Source organism: Cervus elaphus, chromosome 8 (genome assembly GCF_910594005.1).
Source record: "Cervus elaphus chromosome 8, mCerEla1.1, whole genome shotgun sequence".
NCBI classification, from domain to species: Eukaryota; Metazoa; Chordata; class Mammalia; order Artiodactyla; family Cervidae; genus Cervus; species Cervus elaphus.
This window is the reverse complement of record NC_057822.1, coordinates 31,541,687-31,564,414: the sequence shown is the minus strand read 5'-3', so window position 1 is coordinate 31,564,414 and position 22,728 is coordinate 31,541,687. Positions and strand designations below refer to the sequence as shown.

Below are 22,728 nucleotides of genomic sequence, written 5' to 3'. Positions count from 1 at the left end.
TATTCTATTCCATTCTATTCTATTCTACTACCCATTATTCTATTCTTCTGCGAATTACCAGGCTCTGAGAGTTTAATTATTAAACTTATATTACATCCTGAGTAATCTCACTTAAAAATCTCAGAGAAAACAGTCAATCTTCATTCACCACAAACCAAAGTCAAATCTCATATACAAAGATGAGATTCCATCTCCATATTAACCATAAAGCAATATTTTTGGTTTAATGGATCATTTCAATCCAGCACATTTAAATGGAAAGTAGTCATTGCTTAGAATTTGACATCATATGTGAACCTTTGTGTGTGGAATTCATGCCAAATGTGAGCCAATATTTCAGTCAGTATTTTCCAGCCCATGAGACCTATGGACTTGCTCTTTGAATCACTTTGAGTTGCTTTGTGCATATAAGAATGGAAATGATACATTTCCTGCTATTGTTATGAGACCTTGATCATATTAAAATGTTTATACTCACCTGAGAGAATTGGTTTGTTAGTTCTTGGAGAGAAGACTCTAAAAGGGTCTTGTTGGACAGGCAAAATAAATTAAGAACATTTTTCCCTAGAGTGGTCCAAGAGAAGGCATAATCAGCAATATAACCTGGATAGTTCTCACACAGCTGTCTTCGTATCTCTTCTGAAGTTGAATTTTGCTGTAAAAGCTAAAAATGTGTGTGAGAAAAGCAGTATAACAATGTTAGTAAATACAGATATCAAATATATTAGTCTTCAAGGAAACGGACCTGTCTCTATAATAGCCATTTTAAGTTCCTCCATTATAGCAACTATTAAATTAAAACTAAAATACATTGAGTTCACCCATGAAAATCCCTGAGAGAATATGTGAATACAGTGATTATTGTCATCTTTATGATTTAAAATATTTACATATGATCTTTTTTAACTGAACTCATTTCTTGCATCTGACTAGACAACCTAATGTACTAGAGCTTCTCTGACAAAAATCCTCAGGCTTAAAAAATCTTAGTTTTTCCTGGGCATTTAGCAGCAGAGATTTAGGGGTCCTAACAATTTGTGACACCTCATGGGAAACTGGCCAGGATTTTTGGAAGACTTCCAAAGAGGACGAGCTTCAGAGTCTAGTCTCAAGATCAACAGTGTTTATTTAGAAGAAGTAGAGAAACATGGATTATGTTTCATTGGAAAAGCAATAATTTTATTTAGGAGTTATGCACTAAAGAAAAAAGAAAAACACATGTATGAAGATACATAAAAGCATACAATTACCAAAGGCAATAATCAGAAAGCAATTTTATAATGGAAGTCCCCCATATATTTCAGAGTACAGACCAGTCACAGATGTAACGCAATTTTCAGCTATAATATTGATCACATTCAGCATTATTGTTTAGATATTTATAGAGCCAATTACAGTGAGTTGCAATATTTAATGCACCCTTCCTAATAATTAATTCTTACAATCTGTCAGGTGAAGGCTAACTATCTTCATCCTTCCCTTTTTATATCACAAAATCTACACTATACCTTCCAGTGATTCAACTTCTAAATATAATGAAATAAGACAGGATCCATTTATTCTAGGATATACTCTAAGTGCCAGGTCTTCTAGTCATTCATCTATATCTCTTTCCTAACATTACATATAAATTCACTCCAAAATGATTTCTCTACTTATTCTTGCAAGGGTTGCAGAAAGCAGTAAACAGAAAGAAAGAGGAATCAGAGAGATTGCTGACACAGGCATCAATATGTCATTCTAATTTTTATATCCTTTCTCTGCTCCAACTACTCTGAAAATATGTATCTATACATAGAAAATTCATTCTTACTTATCTCCACTGGATATATGACTCTGTGCTGCCTTACAAAACTCTGAAATTTTATTTCATCTGAGAAAGAGAACCTGGGAATTTCAATACAATACAGTGCTTTTTTTTTTTTAGAATAGCATTGATATTTTAGCTATTAAAGAATTTAACTGATATAATACAAGACTGTTTGCTTCTAGTATTAGAATATAGAAGAATTGGAAATGGAATAAAATCATAAATAAAATAAAATTATTAGAATATGGAAGAAATGGAATGGAATAAAATAACTTTTCCTAGTTTACACCCTGATGTGATTTGTGGAGGCTTTATACTGGAATTAAGTGGGCACATGGTGGGGTTTCCTCAGTTACACAGGGTGATTTAGGTACCTCAACTATTATATAAACCAGGATTTCAAAATCTAGACTGAAATGACTGTGAAGGTCTTATATATCAACCAGCACTGGCAGAATTGCCTTGATAGGTATGGTGCCTTTTCCATACATTTTGAATTGTTCTTTGGTTTACTGACATAAACAAGTTTATTAAGATGCCTCAGTTATACATAATGTCAATTCAAGGGGAACTAAGAGACACATATTAAGTAGCAGGGGTTAAGGTCACAGGAATATGAATAACATGAATAAAGATCAGAGTTATGTCTCCATGTTTCAGATGGAAAAAAATGTCTACTAGATAAGATGTGGCTGTATTATTAAAATTCTTGTGTGTGTGTGTGAGAGAGAGACAGAAAGAGAGAGAGAGACAGAGACAGAGAGAGACAGAGACTGAGAGAGAAACAGTCCCTCTATGGCAAAATGTTGAAAATGATCTCCTCTTAATTTCTGAAGAGCATGCAAAGCAGGACTCAAATGCCTATGGGCCAGCCAAGTAACTTAAACGTATGAATCTGGTTGGATAAAAGACCATAAGGAAAAGTGGGGATTTCAGTTAACAGAAGGGTACCTCTTCGGCCTAAAGACATTCAAATTCAATTTCTTACAATCCTCGTATATGTGCACACATACACATGTAGCTCATAGGTTGCCAGTATACACTTCTGAAAATGATGTTTATCATTTTGCAATCTGGAATCTTAGAGAGGAAGATGAGTAAACCAGACAGAAATCCATAGGTAAGCTCTTTAAGCCATGCTAAGGAAAGGGATTTTATTACTTTGGGGAGATATTGTTTATAGCTCCAATTTTCCAAAAGCATTATTAGTATGGATGAGCAAGCAAGTCTGATGGCTGCTATAGCCTCATTTGCTTTCATACAGCTTTTTCTTCCCTGCTTCAGAAAATTAAAAGATCACATATAATGCCACCCTATTTTTTTTTACCAAATGAAAATCTTAAGTTCAATTAAGGGACTTAACAGGGAAGTAAATAAATATCCAAGACTTTAAGGAATTTAGAATGTCTCTAAATTAAGCTTTTTATCAAAGAGCTCCTAAGAAAAGAATCTCTCTGAGATATTACTCCAAATGGGAGTACTCTTCCTATCCTCTATTAATCTAAGGGGTGTTTGTTTACCTGCTTTTTTTATGAGTCCAATATAAAGTTGATGGAAATTACCTTTTCCAAACTAAGAATCCGGGCAAGCACTTGACTACCATTGAAAGTATCTGTTCCAGTACTTTCCAAATCAGCACTTGTATTAGGAAATATTGTGGCTGTTGTAAAAAGAAAGAAAAGATTAGCAAAATAAAAACACAACTCTCTCTCTCTCTCTCACACACACACACACACACACTCACACACACACACACACGAATCCATAAATATCACTTATGGTTTCATATACTCCACAACAAGAAATGTGTTCAAATATGCACCTTCCATGAAAGTCTCCTACTGGCAAAATGCTGAATTCCATCAGTTTTTCCTTTCACATAAAACTGATGGCTTTGGTTTGCTCTTGGGTTCCTTCCAGTAATTCTAGATGTCATTTGCTTTCATTCCAGTTTATATCATTAAACTTTATCACCAATATTATTGCCTAATAAACGGAATCATTTCAGTGCAAGCCTAAAGGATCTGAGGTGCCTCCACTAGCCCCACAATCCATCACACCCAACATCTGGTTGAAGAATCTGCCAATGTGCAATGCACATCTGGTGATAATGGTTTTTTTTTTTTTTTAATTATTCAATTGGGAGGCTAAAATCTGCTTAAGATCATAAATTCTCTCCCCCCAAAGTGGTTTCTAAATGATATTTCAGATCAAATAAATGGGAGGAAGCAATTAGTCCAGACTACAGTATACTCTAATTAAGTAATTTCCAAAGTGGTCTCATCCAATACCATTTATAATGTGGCACAGTGTTCTGGGTTAGGAGCATTAGCTGGAAAAGTATGTTCAGATCTACAGCATGGAGGTTCATTAGCCAGTGTATTGACTTTTATAAATTTTGGACAGAAATACTTTATTATCCTCACAACAAAGAATCTTAATATTCAAAGATACAGCGACCAACATCAGCAGGGCCTAGACTTTGTCAGAATGCTCATGGGGCTGAAGAATTTACATTCCTCTAGACCAAAGCAATACATTTGTGAGATGACTGGCCAGAAATATAATCCATGGCTACTGCACAGAGCAAAGCTAACTGGACCACCACAATAGTATGATCTTATTCTTCTGTTCTTCAGCCTACTCGGTCAGACACCCGGAGATCATCCACCACAGCATGTTAACTCCTCAAAACCACTCACAAATGTATTTCTACTACAATAACAAAAGATTTTTTTTCATGTGGCTCATCAACTTAGATTGGAATGTTAGTGTCATAGAATCTTAAACATCACATGGCATATTTAAAGGTTCTTTTTTTTCCCCAGAGCACCAATCATAGTCTGACATGGAAGAATCTCTGTTTTGTTCACTAATATATCTCCAATAGCTTGGACAGTACCTGCACAATAGCAGATACCAAATGAATATTTGCTAATGAATATGAAACAGTCCTGCTGTCTTGAGAGTTTCTTCTCAACGTGTGGCTTCTAATGACTGTATCTCAGGAACATCTGCAGCAGAAGCACCTGAGCAGAAGGCTCAGGAAGCTCAGCATGTGGGTATTCTGCACACTAACATCTGAGGGCCACTGGCTTGGCTGTGAATGAAGGAGTACACAGGCATGATGAACGACGGTGACCCTGAGGGGTGGAGTGGGGGAAGAAGACTATTAGCTGGCAAGTCCCACCCTGACAGTTGCTCTAGGACCAGCTCAGCTGGATGACTGCAACGGGGAGGGTGCTTAACCTTGCTGGGCCTCATATTCCTCACAAATAAAACGTAAAGCTCAGACAAATCTCTGAGACTCCATTCAATACGTTTTATTGCTGGGCATTCTAACCATCCCAGCGTCATTTAACTGTAGACAATGGAAGAGTTCCTGGTCAACTGTGGGAAAGTGTGTAATTCTCAACATTACACTAGTACCATTTAGGCTTTTGCTCCTGAAGAGTATCACAGTAATAACTTAATTTCCAATTATTCTCAAGACCTTTGCATAATTGCACCACCACACTCAGGCAACTGTAAGGAGTGTTTAGATCTCTCAGGATAGGCTAGGAATTCCATCTTTGCTTGAATTTTTAAAAGTACAACTTTTAAAGATGAGACCTTTTCTGGCTGTTCCAAAAGGCCTGTTCTAAACTGGACAGAAGAGGATAGCTTACCCAGTGATGCGTGACTCTTTTGTGGAACTTCAGTACTGTGGAGTGATAAATTGCTGTCCTTCTCCAGGTTGGATGACTTTCTCAGAATTTCACTAGAGAAGAAAAAGCAAGAACTCTATATCACTCACATTAATTTCAGTTAGTTACAGCAATGTATTATGTGGCAGATCCCAGGGCTCTCCTAGGACTTTCAAATTTTTAATCTACTTTCTAGGATTTTATGACAAAACTCACCTCACCATATATCAATGAATATACAAGGCATCCTACAAAGTAAATTTTTCTTCAGAGAAAATGGCCTAGATGAGGTTGAAATCTTTTTCTTTTTTTTTTTTTTACTATATTCTTACAGAAAAAAAGGACATAGAACTAAACACTGAAAATCTTTACGATACATATTTTTTCTTTTAAAAAGATGGTGGATCCCAAACAGATGGGAGTCAAAGGCTGCTTTGGGTACTGAAGTAAAGGTCTGCTTATTTGTCAACCTTTAAAGGAAAACAAGTTTTCTATGTTAAATTAAAGATGGCATTTTGAGGATTATCAAAGATGAATACTTTCAAGAAAGATTCAAAGAAGGGGCAGAACACACATCTATGGAATATCTAGTCTGTGCTAGGTACTATGGTTGGTGTCATGGCAGGTGGCACCAGATGTCAAAGAAAGAACGATGCATGCGGCGTTTTAATTTCACTGAATGTATCAAGGCTATAATGATAGCATATGATGCCAGGAATCTCTGCACAACATGATCACACCACCTTTTGGCAGAAAACGCTATTGGACCATCCCACAATTCAGCCATCTTCTTCTTCTTTTTAAAAACAACTTCCTGTTTATTATTTTTAAAATAGAAATAATCACATTTTATTGAAAACTTGATATACCTAAAGTAAGTATCTGAAATAAATGTATCTATTTCAAGAATGAAATAAGTCCAGATGTCTGGAGTGAATAATGTGAATTTTGTCTGATTGTTTATAAAAAGCTTATTGAAGGTACATAAGAACAGATATAAAAAGGCAAGAGCAGAAAAGCAAGAAGTTCTGCTTGCTACTGTGGTTTGATTTGACTTCCTTTTTAGAAACAAGATCCGAATCCTGGTTCCAGGGTACTTTATGATTTATAATTGGAAAAAAAAATTTTTTTTTCCCCAGTGTGTCCTTTTAATAAAAATGATAAGAAAAGGTGATATTTGTCTTTATTCCCTAGTGTTCTTCCAGTATCCTCTATAAAGTGTACTGGTTGCTCCCAAGTTCTACATTCTTAATGTATATTTGAATTATTCATGACCATGACTATATTCCTCTAAATCTTCTTATATCCCTTATGCTGACTATTTGGATGGGGAAACTGTTCAGATAAAAATAAGAACTGACCTGGACCTTTTCCCTTCTCTCAAACAGAAAGTTTTAGACAGTTTGAGAAAGTCAGTTTCACTTTTCTTTTTCTTGACACTTTTTTAGTTCAGCTTGAAATACTGTAAGAGTACTACTGAATATCAACACATTGTGAAAACAAAGGGAAAACTACCTTCATAAAAATTTTAAGGAATAGGGACAGCAACAAAAACCAAAGGGAAAGCAACAATGATCAAAAAGAGCAAAGAAAGAGCAAGAGAAAAAACTGAGTAATAAATGGGAGTGGGGGAGGTGATAAGAAACTAAGGAAGTAAGAGCTTGGAGAAGCAAAAGCCGCATTTGCTCCACAGGGGACATCTTGCCCATTTCCCCACATTCAGGTAACAGCCCTAAAACTACTCCTTCAAATATTCTTTCGACACCAAAGACAAGTTCATCCCTTTCCCAGAAAACTACTGGCTCAACAGTTCTGAACTTACTCAACAGAAAATGTCTCCACTGGACAAGGAAAATTCTGGAGGCTTCTTTTCTAACGGGACCTGCCTTGACCAGGAAGTGGCCATAGTTACATGGTGGTCCATGCATCCCATGTTACAGGAGTGGGGGGTGGTTCACCTCCTCTTAGGTGGTCCTGGTATGGCTTTTTGCCAGGGAGAGAGCATGGGCTATCATACGTGCGTTGCAGTTCATCATCCTGAAAATTTCCCCGGTTTATTTTGTCTTTACAGTATGTAGTGTGATGGCATGGGTACTCTGCCCCTGCACAACTATTATCTGTAAACTCAAAATGGAGACCACAAAGTAAATGTACAACAGCAAGCATTGTGGGTAAAAAGATGAATTAAGGCTATTAGGTGAAATTCAGTTTATCTCCTCCAGGAAAGGTAACTGGTTCTTTTAGCTCCCTATTAAATTGCTAAGGGAGCACAGGAAGGTAGCCAGTCTTACTGAGTTCAGGGTAATCTCTGACCATGCTTATAGACAGAGAACTCTATGCTTCTTAGACAATGAATGGGTTTCCATTATTTCACACAATTTAAGCACTTTGTTCATACTTAGTTTATATCAATTTTAAGTGTACTATGTTTGCTTGTGTACCTATTCCTATCATTTTTCCATTTTAGGCTGTGACATCTTTGGAAGTAGGCACTATGATGATCTTTTTATTTGAAACATCTAATACGGTACTGAACCATAAAACTGAATAGCTGATTAAATAAAAATAGATGGTATTGCCAGGGTGTAGAAGAACTTTGGAGTTAGTAGGTATCTTTCAAATTCCATTTCTGCCTCTTCCTAAAAAACTGCAGCCTCATCTATAAATTAGGAATGATACACCTACCTTGCAAAGCTGTTATGAATATTGTGTGAGGTGTGCTTATCGAGTTCCTATTGGGGCCCTGTCATCATAGATACTCACCAACATTAACTGTCAAAGTGCCCACAAAGATGGTACAAAGACACAACCTTCACCATCAGTATGCAGCTGAAGCCCCACACTTATGTATCTATGGTCCTCACAAGATCCTTCTAGAATACTAGAAGCTTCAGGATCTCTGGACACCAAATGGATGAACCCTTATTATTCATAAACTGGGGCCTGCACACATTGGCTGGTGAGGTGGGAAGAGGCAAAGGGCCTAATCCAGAATTTTATAACTCTTTCTTCATTTTTAAATTTAATTTCTTTATCAGTTTGCTCGTAAGAGGAATTTACCATTTGAAGGAATGATCAATTTTCTCTTTGGGCTGTAAAATTCTTAGGAAGAGTCAATCTACAGTGCACTCTGTTGGCAGATGGCACACGACAAAGACTGAATAATGAAGAATATCGTTTGGAAGAACGGATAGCTAAGGAAGCAACATTTTTATTTATTTTTTGTTCTTTTTAAATTTTAATTTATTGTTTTTATTGACAGATAATTGCTTTACAGAATTTTGTTGTTTTCTTTCAAACCTCAACATGAATCAGTCATAGGTAAACATATATCCCCTCCCTTTTGAACCTCCCTCCCGTCTCCCTCCCCATCCCACTCCACTAGGTCGATACAGAGCTCCTGTTTGAGTTCCCTGAGCCATAAGGCAAATTTCTGTTGGCTATCTATTTTACATATGGTAATGTAAATTTCTATGTTACTCTTTCCATACATCTCACCCTCTCCTCCCCTCTCCCCATGTCCATAAGTCTATTCTCTATGTCTGTTTTTCCATTAGTTCAGTCACTCAGTCATGTCTGACTCTTTGCAACCCCACGGACTGAAGAATGCCAGGCTTCCCTGTCCATCACCAACTCTCAGAGCTTACTCAACCTCATGTCCATTGAGTCAGTTATGCCATCCAACCATCTCATCCTCTGTTTCTCCATTGTTGCCCTGTAAATAAATCCTTCAGTAGCATTTTTCTAGATTCCGTATATGTGTGTTAGAATACAATATTTATCTTTCTCTTTCTGACCCACTTCACTCTGTATAATAAATAGGTTCTAGGTTCATCCACCTCATTAGAACTTACTCAAATGTGTTCCTTTTTATGGCTGAGTAATATTCCATCGTGTATATGTACCACAACTTCTTTATCCATTCATCTGTTGATGCACATCTAGGTTGCTTCCATGTTCTAGCTATTGTAATTAGTGTTGCAATGAACAATGGGATACATGTGTCTTTTCAATTTTGGTTTCCTCAGGGTATATGCCTAGGAGTGGGATTGCTGGGTCATATGGTGGTTTTATTCCTAGTTTTTTAAGGAATCTCTATACCATCTTCCAAAGTGGCTGTATCAATTTACACTCCCACCAACAGTGTAAGAGTGTTCCCTTTTCTCCACACCCTCTCCAGCATTTATTGTTTGTAGAGTTTTTGATGATGGCCGTTCTGACTGGTGTGAGGTGATATCTCACTGTAGTTTTGATTTCCATTTCTCTAATAATGAGGGATGTTAACCATCTTCTCATGTGTTTGTTAGACATTTCTGTGTCTTCTTTGGAGAAATGTCTGTTTAGGTCTTTTCCCCACTTTTTGATTGTGTTGTTTCATTTTCTGGCATTGAGTTGTATGACCTGCTTGTATATTTTGGAAATTAATCCTTTGTCAGTTGTTTCATTTGCTATTATTTTCTCCCATTCTGAGGGCTGTCTTTTCACCTTGCTTATAGTTTCCAGTTTTCCCAGCACCATTTACTGAAGAGGCTGTCTTTGCCTCACTATATATTCTTGCCTGAAAAAAGCAACTTTTTAAAATAGCCTGGTCTGCCTCCCTTGTTGCACACCTGGCTGTACAAAGACCCTTGGAAAAGGAAGCATCCAAAGAAGGCAACACATGCATAAACATATGATCAATCTTACACTGTATCCACCATATTTATTAATAAACTCACAAGCATTTATTAAATTCCCAGGACATATAGGGGGCAAGACAAACAAACAAACAACAACAAAAAAAAACAGGGACTATAATATGTTAATGGTAATAGCTAAGGAAGGATATGGCCAGGGGATGATGACCACACATGACCGGGGTTGCTAAATTAGAGTTATCATTTGCATTTTGTATAGCGCAAGATCCTAGAATCATTACCTAATTCATGGCTCTTGCTACCTTAAAATCTTTTTGTTCATCCTTTCACTACACTAGTGGTTTCCAACTGGGGGCAATTTCTGGCCCCTCCCCTGCTCCCAGGGGACATTTGACAATATCTGGAGACATGTTGGCTGTTACACTGGATAGGAGTGATGTTACTTGTATCTAGAGGCCAGGGATAAGGGTAGAGACCAGGGATGCTACTAAACATTTTACAATGCACAGCACAACAAAGAATTATCTGGCCCCAAGTAGCAATACTCTACTAGGCTATGATAGAGAAGTGGACTTATTCAATGACAACTCAGTCCCCACCAACTCCCTAGGACCAACTCAGGAGATTTAAAAATCCTATTCAGGAATTTGGAATAGGTATAAGGAAGTCTGAGAGAATCTTTCTCATACTAGATATCTCTGGGAGGTATATTAAGGCACTATGCAAAACTTTCGGTGCCTCTTGAATCCAGCATGTGAGCTCATCTAGATCCAGAAAATTCAATCTTCTGGGTGAGGCAAGAAAGGCTGAGTCAAATCTTCAAGTGACCCATGGCATCATTTTGACTTTTACCAGACCCAGTTCACATGTCCAGTACCATGGAGATGGTTAAGAGCATTGCCTCTAAGATGCTGAAGAAGTAGATTCTGACTCTACCACATTTATAGTGCTCTACTTCAAAAGGGACTTAATAAGGGGAACATCTTGGATTCAAAATGTTAAATTTAAGATACTGGGAGGGAAACTAGGCTGAATAGTTTTACTTCTTCTCAGACATGTCTACCAACAGTTCCATTTGGGAAATGTCACATTTATAGATATCACCATAGCGGTAGGATTTATGCACTTATACTGAATGTCTTTGTATTTCCTGTGAGTGGGAAAGACTACCTGTGTGGGTGGCATCCATGTGCACCATGGTAATTCTGTCTTTGAAAGGAATTGCTTCAAGGAAAGACACATATGGCAAATCCTAAAAAGAAAATTCTGACATTTTTTTTTGTCTCTAAGGATTAGTTAAACTTATTCTATTTTTCATTTTCCCCATAAAATATACAGGTAATGCAGTGACACCTGGAAAGAAGGTATGAAATATGCTCCAGGCCCAGTTCTGACTCCAGCTTCAGATGACAGGCATTACTAACTTTAGGGACAAATAAGAATGTTATAATGGCATTGAGGCCTCCTTGGTTATACAGTCGTCCTTCCTGACTACCCCCAAGCAGAAGTCATTCACAGGAAAATTTTAACTTTTTCATCATTTCCTGAATTTCATCCTCAAGTTCATTCCTTCAGGGTCTTCCAGGATTCAGATATAATCCCTGCATGCCCATGTTCAACATGCACCTATCTTCTAGGTGGCTCACTTGCTGATCAACAACCAGTCAAGGTGTTAAGATTTAGAAATGCCTTTATATGTTGCGCTGTCCTAAGGCTTTTTATATTCTTTGGAGGGACTTTGGAGATGTTATATCTGAGCTAATACATTTCTAAAGGTTTTCAGAGGCACCGTGATGGGGCAGATGAGGAAAGGTCTTGGGGGCAGATGCACTTCAGAAGCATGTAGAATAGGGGGGGAGGAGACAACGTTGCAGGAGGTTTCAGATGACCCTGTACATATTATGTCCTACCTAGCCCTGACACAGGGAGATTAACCTGGCAACATTACAAAGGAATCTGTAACTCTGCCGTCACAGTCAGTAGCAAAGCTGTCTGCCTATTCCTCTAAACCAACTATACAAGGATCACCATTCATTTCTTTCTTAGGTTCTGAGATTCTTTTTTGATGTTGTTGTTGTTGTTTAGTCACTAAGTAGTGTCCAGCTCTTTTGCAACCCCCTGGACTGTAGCCCGCCAGGGTCCTCTGTCCATGGGATTTTCCAGGCAAGGACACTGGAGTGGGTTGCCATTTACTTCTCCAAGAGATCTTCTCGGCCCAGGGATTGAATCCTACATCTCCTGCATTGGCAGGCAGATTTTTTTTTTTTTTTTTTTTACCACTGAGCCGCCAGGAAAGCCCTTCTTTTTCTATCTCAAATACACCTTCCTCTAGTCTGGTAACTGCCACCCTATCTGACCTTCATGATCTCACCCATACAGGTCTCTGGAGAACTCTTCTGACATCTCCCCACCCAACCCTCTCTCCACTCCAATAAAATATCCAACAGTCAGATATATATTCTTCAGACAGAAACAATGTCCCAGAGTGCCTATATAACTATTCACTATCTGTTTTTTTTTTTGTCTAATGTTGTAGGCACCATGAGAAGTAAACAAATAGTCATCACATTTACCATGTGACAGATTAATTTACCTGTTCAGTAGTTTTTGTCTTTCTCCCACCAGATTTTAAGTTTTTATGGGAATGTGCCTTTAGTCATCTCTGTATCCACAGTAACTTGGATAGTCTCTAGCACATGGTACATGTTCAATACACTCTAAGTCAACGAATTAACAATTTTGCTTGCATGGCAGTTAAAGACTTCCTTCCACTTTGCTTTTGATAAATGATGTTTTTCACCTTTATTTTTATACAAATACTCACAAAAATGATTACTAGATGGTTATACATTACTCTGAAATTAATACAGTTATGAGACCTAATACATCTTACTTCTTGTTTATAGTCAAATGAGGATGCATACCTGTTCTACTTCCAGTTACCCTAGATTCCCAGTAATATCTTTAGTTTCTAAGCACATCCATATTTTTCACTACTAAACAAAGGCCTTGGTACTTTAAAAAAATGCCTCTGAATAGAATCAGATTAGCTGTGTTTCAGGTTCTATAGGAGCCTTTCACTACTCCAAGCAAAGGTATGAATTTGGAAACCACGGGTCATGGATGAGTGCCGACACGACAGAGACAAGGAGTGAATCCATGGAGGCAATTCCCCAGCAGGAGCTGTGGGAAGGCTGAATTGTTTCTCCAAATAATGACCCTGTGAGCTCTGCAAGATGATCTTTGCCATTTGCCAGCTGTGTGGGCAACAGCACAGTCAGGAGCCCCCGCTGCTCTGATGTCTTCTTAGAGGCAGCGCAGGGACGAGGGACCATGAGGGTAAGTCCCATGATGCTGGATCATCCCTTGTGCAAAAGAGCAAAACAATAAACGTAATCATTTCTTCTTTCAGACAGCTCGTTACAGTTGATGCTGAGTTGATGGTTGAATTTTTTTTTAAACCACCTCATCCTGAAGCTAATGCTTAAAGAAATGAATTTAATAACAGAAGACTGGTGCTAATGCAAAAATGCATCAAAACACCTGGCAACTGGCCAGCAAGCAGTGACCTCGGTGTGATCATGTCTTCAGAAGAGCATTCTATTAAAATAAACATGGTGGGCCTCCTTTGATAAGGCCAAAGATAGCATTTTTTCCCCCTCACTTACAAAACAGAAGAGGAAGACTGTTTTGTTTCTTAATGTGGCTATGCTAGTGAATTTTTCTTCACCAAAGGGAAGCAATTTAATGAAATGACTTACCCAGTGTGGAACGGCTTACCTAGTAACCACATCCCAGTTTCACTGCATGGCTATATAATACATAAAAATTAATAGCATGGTGGGAGATATCATTAATGCAATTTTATTAGTGCATGTAATTTCCAAATTAAGCTCCAAGTACTTGGTAGTTTAGAGAAAATACCGAACATACAGCAATATACAGCTTGAACTCAATATAATACCTGGATATTAGAATAAAAGTGAAGAAAAGAGATCTGATCAGCTATCTAGAGAATAACCAACAGAGGGTAAAAATAAACTTGGACTTTAATCTTAGTTCTAAAATCAACTCAATGGCTCATCTCAGGGGGCTCCATGAATTTGGTCCTCTATTACGTTACTGAGGACCATATACATAGAAATACACAGAAAAATACTTCTTTGGGGGTAGTAATGTGTATAGATAGACTTCTTAAATATTGATAACTATTCTCCTTGTTGTTACTTAGTTCTTCATGAGAAAAAAAATACAAAGAAGAGAGCACCAAGTGGAACCAGTTTGTAAATAATAGACATTAATTTTGCTCATATCTTCTCTAACACTTGGTTCACGAAATGTCCATCTCAAGTACAACTTCACCATGAAGGTTTACCTGATTACATCAGCTGAAAGCTCTCTTTCTACTATAAATATGGAGGATGTCTTGCTTCAATTTCCTCCTGGCATTCTTTTTTTGCACTATCTCCTATTATCACTCATTCAACATTTACCTTCTCCTGCTAGCCCAGATGATAAAGAATCCACCTACAATGCAGGAGACCTGTGTTGGATCCCTGGGTCAGAAAGAAGGGAATGGCAACCCACTCCAGTATTCTTGCCTGGAGAATCCCATTAACAGAGGGGCCTGATGGGTCCATGGGGTTGCAAAGAGTCAGACACGACTGAGCAACTAACACTTTCCCTTTCACTTTTCTCCTGCTAGAACACAGGCATAAATCATGCCTAACTCGTCACTCACACAGGGACACAGAGACTGTGAACTAGTTGAATGAATAAAGTATTCATTCAGTTTATCTCTACATTGAGTACCCAGGGGGACAATAAGCTCTAGTCATCTTTTGGTCTCCTTGCAGATACACAGCTAGTTGCTAGTTGAGGTAATGCTTGTATGTGCTTAGAACGTTAGTCTCATAGACAGAATGTAATGCCATTTCCCTGTTTAAAAATTTCCAATGGCTTCTCATTATACTAAAAACAGAAGGAAAATTCCTTCTGTTTCCTTACCTGTTTGATTCTTCATGCTCTTTCTCTGGGGTTTTTCATTTTTTCAACAAATCCCCTGCGCCTTTCATCATTCTGCACTATGTTCTATTCATATCATATTAGGCAACTTTCTATTCCTCTAAATGATCAAGTGTGTCCCCGTTTCAGGATCACTGACTGCTTCTCTGCCTGGGACTTTCTCTTCTAGATGTTCATATGCTAGTGCTGGCTTCTCCCGGTCCCTGTTGGTCTCCACTCAGATGTCACCTTCCAACAGAGGCCCTTCTTTTACTATCCTATTTTGCTATTTAATTCTCACCTTTCAGTTTCTACCTCTTAATTTGCTCTATTTTCTTGCCGGAGCATTTACTATTATTGGTGATTATGCTATTTATTCATTTGACTGCTTTTTTGCTTTTCCATTAGAATGCAAGTAACAAAAGGGTAGAGAACTTGTTTGGTTCACCTCTGTATTACAGTGCCTAGAATGGTGCCTGGCACACAGAAATTTCTCAGCCACTATTTCTTGAATATGTTGATAAATGAATCAGTGAACATCAGAGCGCTTTATGCATAAAGACTAAATAACTTATTGACACAATAAAAACTGGTGTGAATCAGCAACCCAACAATTATGTTGTATCTCAAGTCATTTCCCAGAATAATTCTTGACGTGAGATTGATATTTTATGTTAAATAGCTTGTAGTTACTTACTCTCTCAAAGTATTACCCATACTGACTGATGATAAAAATCATGACGATAATATTAAAGGAGAAATGGTGCTACATGCCAATGAATTTAAATTAAAATTCTAGGGACCAAGTATCTCTGATTACAGATAAATATAATCTTTTCTTAAGAAACACACACAAAAATCTCTACCAAAATAATCTCATGGTTGATTCAGATTACAATGTTATTAGTTCTACAAATGGCTAGGCTCTTGACTCTTTAGATTTAAAATCTCAGGATGGAAAACTGAGGGTGCAAATGGTCTAGATTCCCTCTCTTTATTCTTCAGCTTCTTCTCATACCATAAAATAGGACACATTAACCTTATTTAAAGGTTGTTCTTCAATTAAGTATACTTCCAACTTTATTACTTTGATTTCTAGATCTCTTTGTTTGCATTTCCTGGTTTCTGTTATATACAGAAGTACCACATAGAAGATAATATCCCTGACCTTGTCCTACATCTTATGTTTGTGATCGAGTCTTAGGGCAATGCCACTGACAATTTGAGGTAGGACAGAGAATCTCTGAGAGAAGTTATAATGACTGCCTTGGCTATCCAGTTGTGTTTTTTTTTAATTGGAGTATAGTTGATTTTTTTTATAGTTAATTTTTGGGGGCTTCTCTGGTAGCTCAGTTGGTAAAGAATCCGTCTGCGATGCAGGAGACCTGGGTTGGATCCATGGGTCCAGAAAATCCCTTGAAGAAGGAAATGGCAACCCACTCCATTATTCTTGCCTGGAAAATTGCAGGGACAGAGGAGCCTAACGGGCTTATGGTCCTTGGGGTCACAAGAGTCGGACACAACTTAGCAGCTAAGCAACCACTGTAGTTGATTTATAATGCTGTGTTAGTTTCAGGCGTACAGCAAAGGTGTACAGATGTGTATACATATAATCACCTTTTCCAAAGACTCTTTTCCCATATAAGCCATTACAGAGTCTTGAGCAGAGTTCCTTGTTCTATACAGCAGGTTCTTATAGCTATCTATTTTATATATAGTAGTGTGTATATGTTGGTTCCCATCTCCCAATTTGTCCCTCCCTCTCTTATCCCTTAAGGGAGCATAAGCAAAAACTGAGTAATTCATCCAAAGTAGATTATACCTAATTCCACATAAACATGGTAGTTCCAGTTTGTAACCACTTTGTTCTTTCATATTTAGATCATCACATTTGTAGATATAGAAAATAAAATTGTATATCTAACCTAGGATGGCTTCCCATATATTTCATAAGGAAACAAGATTTGATCTCTCAAAGCAACTGAATACACTTGGGAAATGCCCCTACCTGTCTTTAAATAGTGCACTGTTAATTCCTTTCCTACGAAGCAGGTCTTGTGGCCCATAGGGTGTATCTTTGCATTTAGAGTCTGTGTCACAGAGTAGGGTTTGCAGGAACGGGAAGAATCCAGTACTAGGAAGGTTTCGAGGTGCGAGATAACCTGAAAGTAAAACAAAAAAGTAAACAATAATTAAATCACTATGATGTTTCCTTGGGAAGGGAAAGAAGTGCAGTAACTATTTTGTGAAATTATCTTCTGGATTATGACTGCTTGTGTCCCCTATGTATTCAAAGACTTTAAAATGCTTGTTGCCCCACAAATTTCTCTTCCTGGGATTTATTCTAAAGAACTAGCTGCAAGAATGTTTGCCAGAATGTTCACAATAAATCCATATTATATTATTCATATAATAAAATACAATGCAACCAATAAAAATGTCAAATAATATAGATATTTATAATACAATGCTAATTTAAAAGAGTAGATCAGAAAACAGTATGACCAGAATAGCCATAATTTTTTCAAAAATATATAAATATATGTAGTATATTAAAAAATCTGGAGCAGGACTTCCCTGGCGGTCCAGTGGTTAAGACTCTGTGCATGGGGTTAAGACTCTGGGGAATGGGTTTGATCCTTGGTCAGGAAACTAAGATTCCCACATGCCGGGTGGCAAGGTCAAATAAACAATAAATAAGTTTTAATAATAAAAATAAAAAATAAGTTCATTCTCTAAGTCTGTGAGTTTGTTTTTATTTTGTAAATAAGTTCATTTGTATCATCTCTTTTGAATTGGAGGAATTTTTTTTCCTTAGTGGTCTATTTCACATGACCTTGTTTACTTTCATTTGACTATATATTAACTATTTTTTCCTACAATATACATATCTTCTTTTGTAATCAAAGGCATTATAAATGCAGCCAATCTTCCAGATACAGGAAATATTTTTTATGTCCTCAAAATTTAAAATTATCCTATACACACTATTTTCTTCCTATTTAAAAATGAATAATAATGATATAAATGAATATGCAGATTTTCCCTAATATTAAAGACACAAAATTGTAGCAGTTAACAGGTTTTATAACCTTTAACATTTGCTTTATAAAATATGATAATGGCATACATGAGTTAAGACAATATGCAAGCTGTGAATTACAAATCTTTTCACAATATTAGGTTTGGTACTAAAATACTGGTTTCCTCCCTTTGGGGAATACAGATACAATGAATTTTCAAAAAAGCTTTAGAAACCATGAGGATAATTCTGACCAAAGGCTGAAAAGTGAAACCTTAAGTTTCTCATGAAACTATTAAAATGAGTGGCAGTACAGATGTTTTCATTATAAACATAAAGAAGAATTTTTTTTAAAAAAAAAGAAAAAATAGTAAGAGCAATCAGGCTAAGCATGCATTATTAATAGAAATAATAATAAGTAGAAATTTAAATAACTTAAATACAGATACATTAAAAAAAATTGAAAATAAAAAGGAAGAGGTAGTAGGAAAATTGGCCAGGAAATAAGAAAAGAGGAAACAAAATGGAGAGACTGAAAGATGCAATACTGTAGACTTTAAACATGGAGGAAAGAGCCAAAAGCCAAGGAAAGTGGGCAACCTCTAGAAGCCAGAAAACAGATCCTCCTAGAGCCTCCAGAAAGAATGCAACCCTGCCAACACCTTTAACTCACAAAGACTAATAAATCTTGGACTTCTGAACTCTAGAACGGTAACGTAATAAGTTAGTGCTTTTTCTAAGTCAATTGTGGTAATTTGTTACAGCAGCCACAGGAAAAACTAACACAATAACACCAGTATGGATTAAAGTTTTGAAAATTCAAACGAAATTGGAAAGAAATCCACCAGACTACTCATTACTACCTTCTCAGAAGCTTCTTTTTCTGACACCAGAAAGACCAGTGTCTTCCCTAATATTAAACAAGTGATAACTGGAGTGAACCTTCAGTGTTTTCATTGTAGCACAATTCCCTGAATAAGTTCAAGAACAGCAAACTGCCTGTTAGCGGTTCACGTCACTCTGTCACGACATTCTGCCATACAAGACCTCTACAGTTCTGCAGTGGGATTTCACCATGAATGGTAAGTCGCCCTGTTACACAGATCCCACCTGGAACCGCTCATCTGGGGTATGAGGTTATTCCTAGTCCATCTGAAGCACGTGCAGGGGGTCATCAGAATGGAAGGCAGATAGAAGGGCTACAGACGACCCCTCTCCCCTAAAGCACTCATCAGGCAGATGGTGTGACTGACCTAGAGCTGAAAACAATGGCAGTTCAGCCGTAGGAACAGAGGAATAGAGGAAAAGAAAGGAAAAGATGTCAGGGGAAGAAAATCTAGGAAGAGGTGGAACGTTACACCCAGTGTTACTTATTCTGGCACTAATTACAATTTGTAAATTATTAAAGAAAAATTTGAAAGAATTTAAACCTATAATATTCCTTGATGTGATTAATAATAGATATGCCTATTTTATAGTAAAATTCATTAAGGAATCTCTTCAGAAACAAGACCCCACTGTGTTCAAAAAGTATAGACAGTCCACATTTCACAGTTTTTTGATAATTGATATTTAACCTGTTACAAGGGGTTCGAGAACAAGAGGAACTGGCTGACGAGTGTACAAGTTAACACAGTGTTGTGCTGAACATGAACTGCCAGAATTATTTATTTTACCATCACCTTTTAACAAGAACCGTATACTCATTAAAATAAGAGAGTCTGTGGCAACAATAATAACACTGATTTATTAAGCACCTATTGTATCCCATGTAGCCATGAAATGTTATTACAGGGAATGGATGCAAACCAAATATTTTTAGTAGTAAGCTACCAGTTAACTAAGCTTTTAACTAAATCAAATTTAGTTGTCATTGTTTTAAGAATGAAACAGCCATTATAAAAAGACCCAGTTTAAGAGTTTTTAAAAAGATACTTTGTAAAGAATTATGATATCCATCTATACATTTATGTTTATCTAGAAAGAGGATCAAGTTTGGTTTTCCTTTCCCTTGCTGCACAAATGTCCTTATTCGGGACAATATTGGTGTGTGACATTATGCAAAAATAAAAGCAGTAGTTCTCAAAGTGCAAGTCCTGGCCTGACAGAACCAGCATCACCTGGAAACTTATTAGAAATGAAAATTTGAGATCCCACCTCCGATCTACTTAAACAAAACCATTGGGGATGGGGTTCAGCAATCTTTATTTTAACGAGCCCTTCGGGCAATTCTGATGCACACTAAAGCTTAAGAACAATAAGATTAGATTATTGACAAGCTTTATTTTCTTGAGCTCCAAAATCACTACAGATGGTGACTGCAGCCATGAAATCAAAAGACGCTTGCTCCTTGGAAGAAAAGTTATGACCAACCTAGACAGCATATTAAAAAGCAGAGACATTACTTAGCCAACAAAGGTCCGTCTAGTCAAAGCTATGGTTTTTCCAGTGGTCATGTATGGATGTGAGAGTTGGACTATAAAGAAAGCTGAGTGCTGAAGAACTGATGCTTTTGAACTGTGGTGTTGGAGAAGACTCTTGAGAGTCCCTTAGATTTCAAGGAGATCCAACCAGTTCTTCCTAAAGGAAATCAATCCTGAATATTCATTGTAAGGACTGATACTGAAGCTGAAGCTCCAGTAATTTGGCTACCTGATTGCGAAGAGCTAACTCATTTGAAAAGACTCTGATGCTGGGAAAGACTGAAGGTAGGAGGAGAACAGTATGACAGAGGATGAGATGGTTAGATGGCATCACTGACTTGATGGACATGAGTTTGAGCAAGCTCCGGGAGTTGGTGATGGACAGGGAGGCCCGACCTGCTGCAGTCCATGGGTCACAAAGAGTCAGACACGACTGGGTGACTGAACTGAACTGAACATTAGATTGCAAACTTTTCCATTAGAGTTAGACAGTAAATATTTTAAGCTGTGGGCCATACTGGCTCCATCACAAATACTCAGCCCTGCCATTGTAGCATGAAAGCAGCCATAGACAATATACACATCGATGGGCCAGCTTGTATTCCAATAAAGCTTAATTTACAAGAAAAAGCAATGGACTGGATTTGGCCCATAGGCTGTAGTTTGCTGAACCCCCAGGGGGATAACCTCTTACACATGTCCTTCTCCCTCTCCTGCCTCATTCTTTTTTTAAAAAAATTATTTATTTATTTTATTTATTCGGCTACAGCAGCTCTTCGTTAGGGACTCTCTATTTGTCATGCGTGGCCTTAGCTGTCCGCAGCATGTGGGATACTAGTTCCCTGTTGTTCAGTCACTCAGTCGTGTCTAACTCCTTGCGACCCATGACCTGCAGCATGCCAGAATTCCTTGTCCTTCATTATCTTCTGGAGTTTCGTCAAACTCATGTCCATTGAGTCAATGATGCCATCCAACCATCTCATCCTCTGTCACCTCCTTCTCCTTGTGTTCTCAATCTTTCCCAGCATCCGGGTCTTTTCAAATGAGTCGGCTCCTCACATCAGATGGCCAAAGTATTGGAACTTCAGCTTCAGCATCAGTCCTTCCAATGACTATTCAGGGTTAATTTCCTTTAGGGTTGACTGGTTTGATCTCGTTGCAGTCCAAGGGACCCTCAAGTCTTCTCTAGCACAACAGTTCAAAAGCATCAATTCTTCAGTGCTCAGCCTTCTTTATGGTCCAACTCTCACATCCATACATGACCACTGGAAACCCCATAGCTTTGACTATGCAGACATTTCTTGGCAAAGCAATCTCTCTGCTTTTGAATACACTGTCTAGGTTTGTCATAGCTTTTCTTCCAAGGAGCAAGCGTCTTTTAATTTCATGGCTGCAGTCACCATCTGCAGTGATTTTGGTGTCCAAGAAAATAAACTCTGTCACTGTTTCCATTTCTTCCCCACCTACTTGCCATGGGACCAGATGCCATGATCTTAGTTTTTTGAATGGGATCAAACTTGCATCCCCTGAATTGGAAGGTAGATTCTTAATCACTGGACCACCAGGGAAGTCCCTCATTCATTTCTTGCCTGTACTCATCCTTACTCCTTCTTTTCCTCTTCCCTTATCTCAACTAATCTACTTACTCTTCCCTTTTTTCTATTTCTCAGTCTTTTGTCTTTCCTTTCCACAACCACCCTCTTGTTTCCATTTCTTCTTTTCTCTCCTCCTCCTGCTACTGCCCTTTCTCTCACCTACCCCTCTATCTCTTTACTCACTGATATAGCCACAAATGCATTTTCCCCAACATCCCCTCTTATTCTTTTTTCTTTTTCACCACTACAGAAGGATTTTTGCCTACTTCTATAATAAATTCAGGAGCTTGTTGCTCACTGGCACTATCTATAGAAGCACTATTTTCTACTTATTGTACTTTTAGTGAAAGAAATGTCACAGCCTTTTTGGTAATGAAGCTACTTCCATTTGACATCATTAGGCTCAGAAAGCATTCTGTAGGCTGCCTTGGTGACATTTGTAAATATTATAATAATGGTACAATTGGAGAACTTCCACTGTGTTTCTTTGTGTTTTCTCAAAGCAGGTCAGAACCCAACCTAGGTGATTTTTTGTGTTCTCAGGTGAAAGA

At 37.6% G+C, this 22,728-nt stretch overlaps 1 protein-coding gene across 1 annotated transcript in view; it reads right to left on the bottom strand.

Annotated features, from left to right (window-relative positions):
* Window positions 1-22,728, bottom strand: part of ABCA12 (ATP binding cassette subfamily A member 12) — a 189,194-nt gene that overhangs the window by 110,573 nt on the left and 55,893 nt on the right. The window contains exons 3-6 of the mRNA XM_043910133.1: window positions 17,146-17,299; window positions 5,479-5,570; window positions 3,373-3,470; window positions 479-664 (exon numbers count right to left, since the gene is read on the bottom strand). Coding sequence (XP_043766068.1) covers window positions 479-664; window positions 3,373-3,470; window positions 5,479-5,570; window positions 17,146-17,299 — 530 coding nt within the window. The remainder of the gene's footprint in view (window positions 1-478; window positions 665-3,372; window positions 3,471-5,478; window positions 5,571-17,145; window positions 17,300-22,728) is intronic.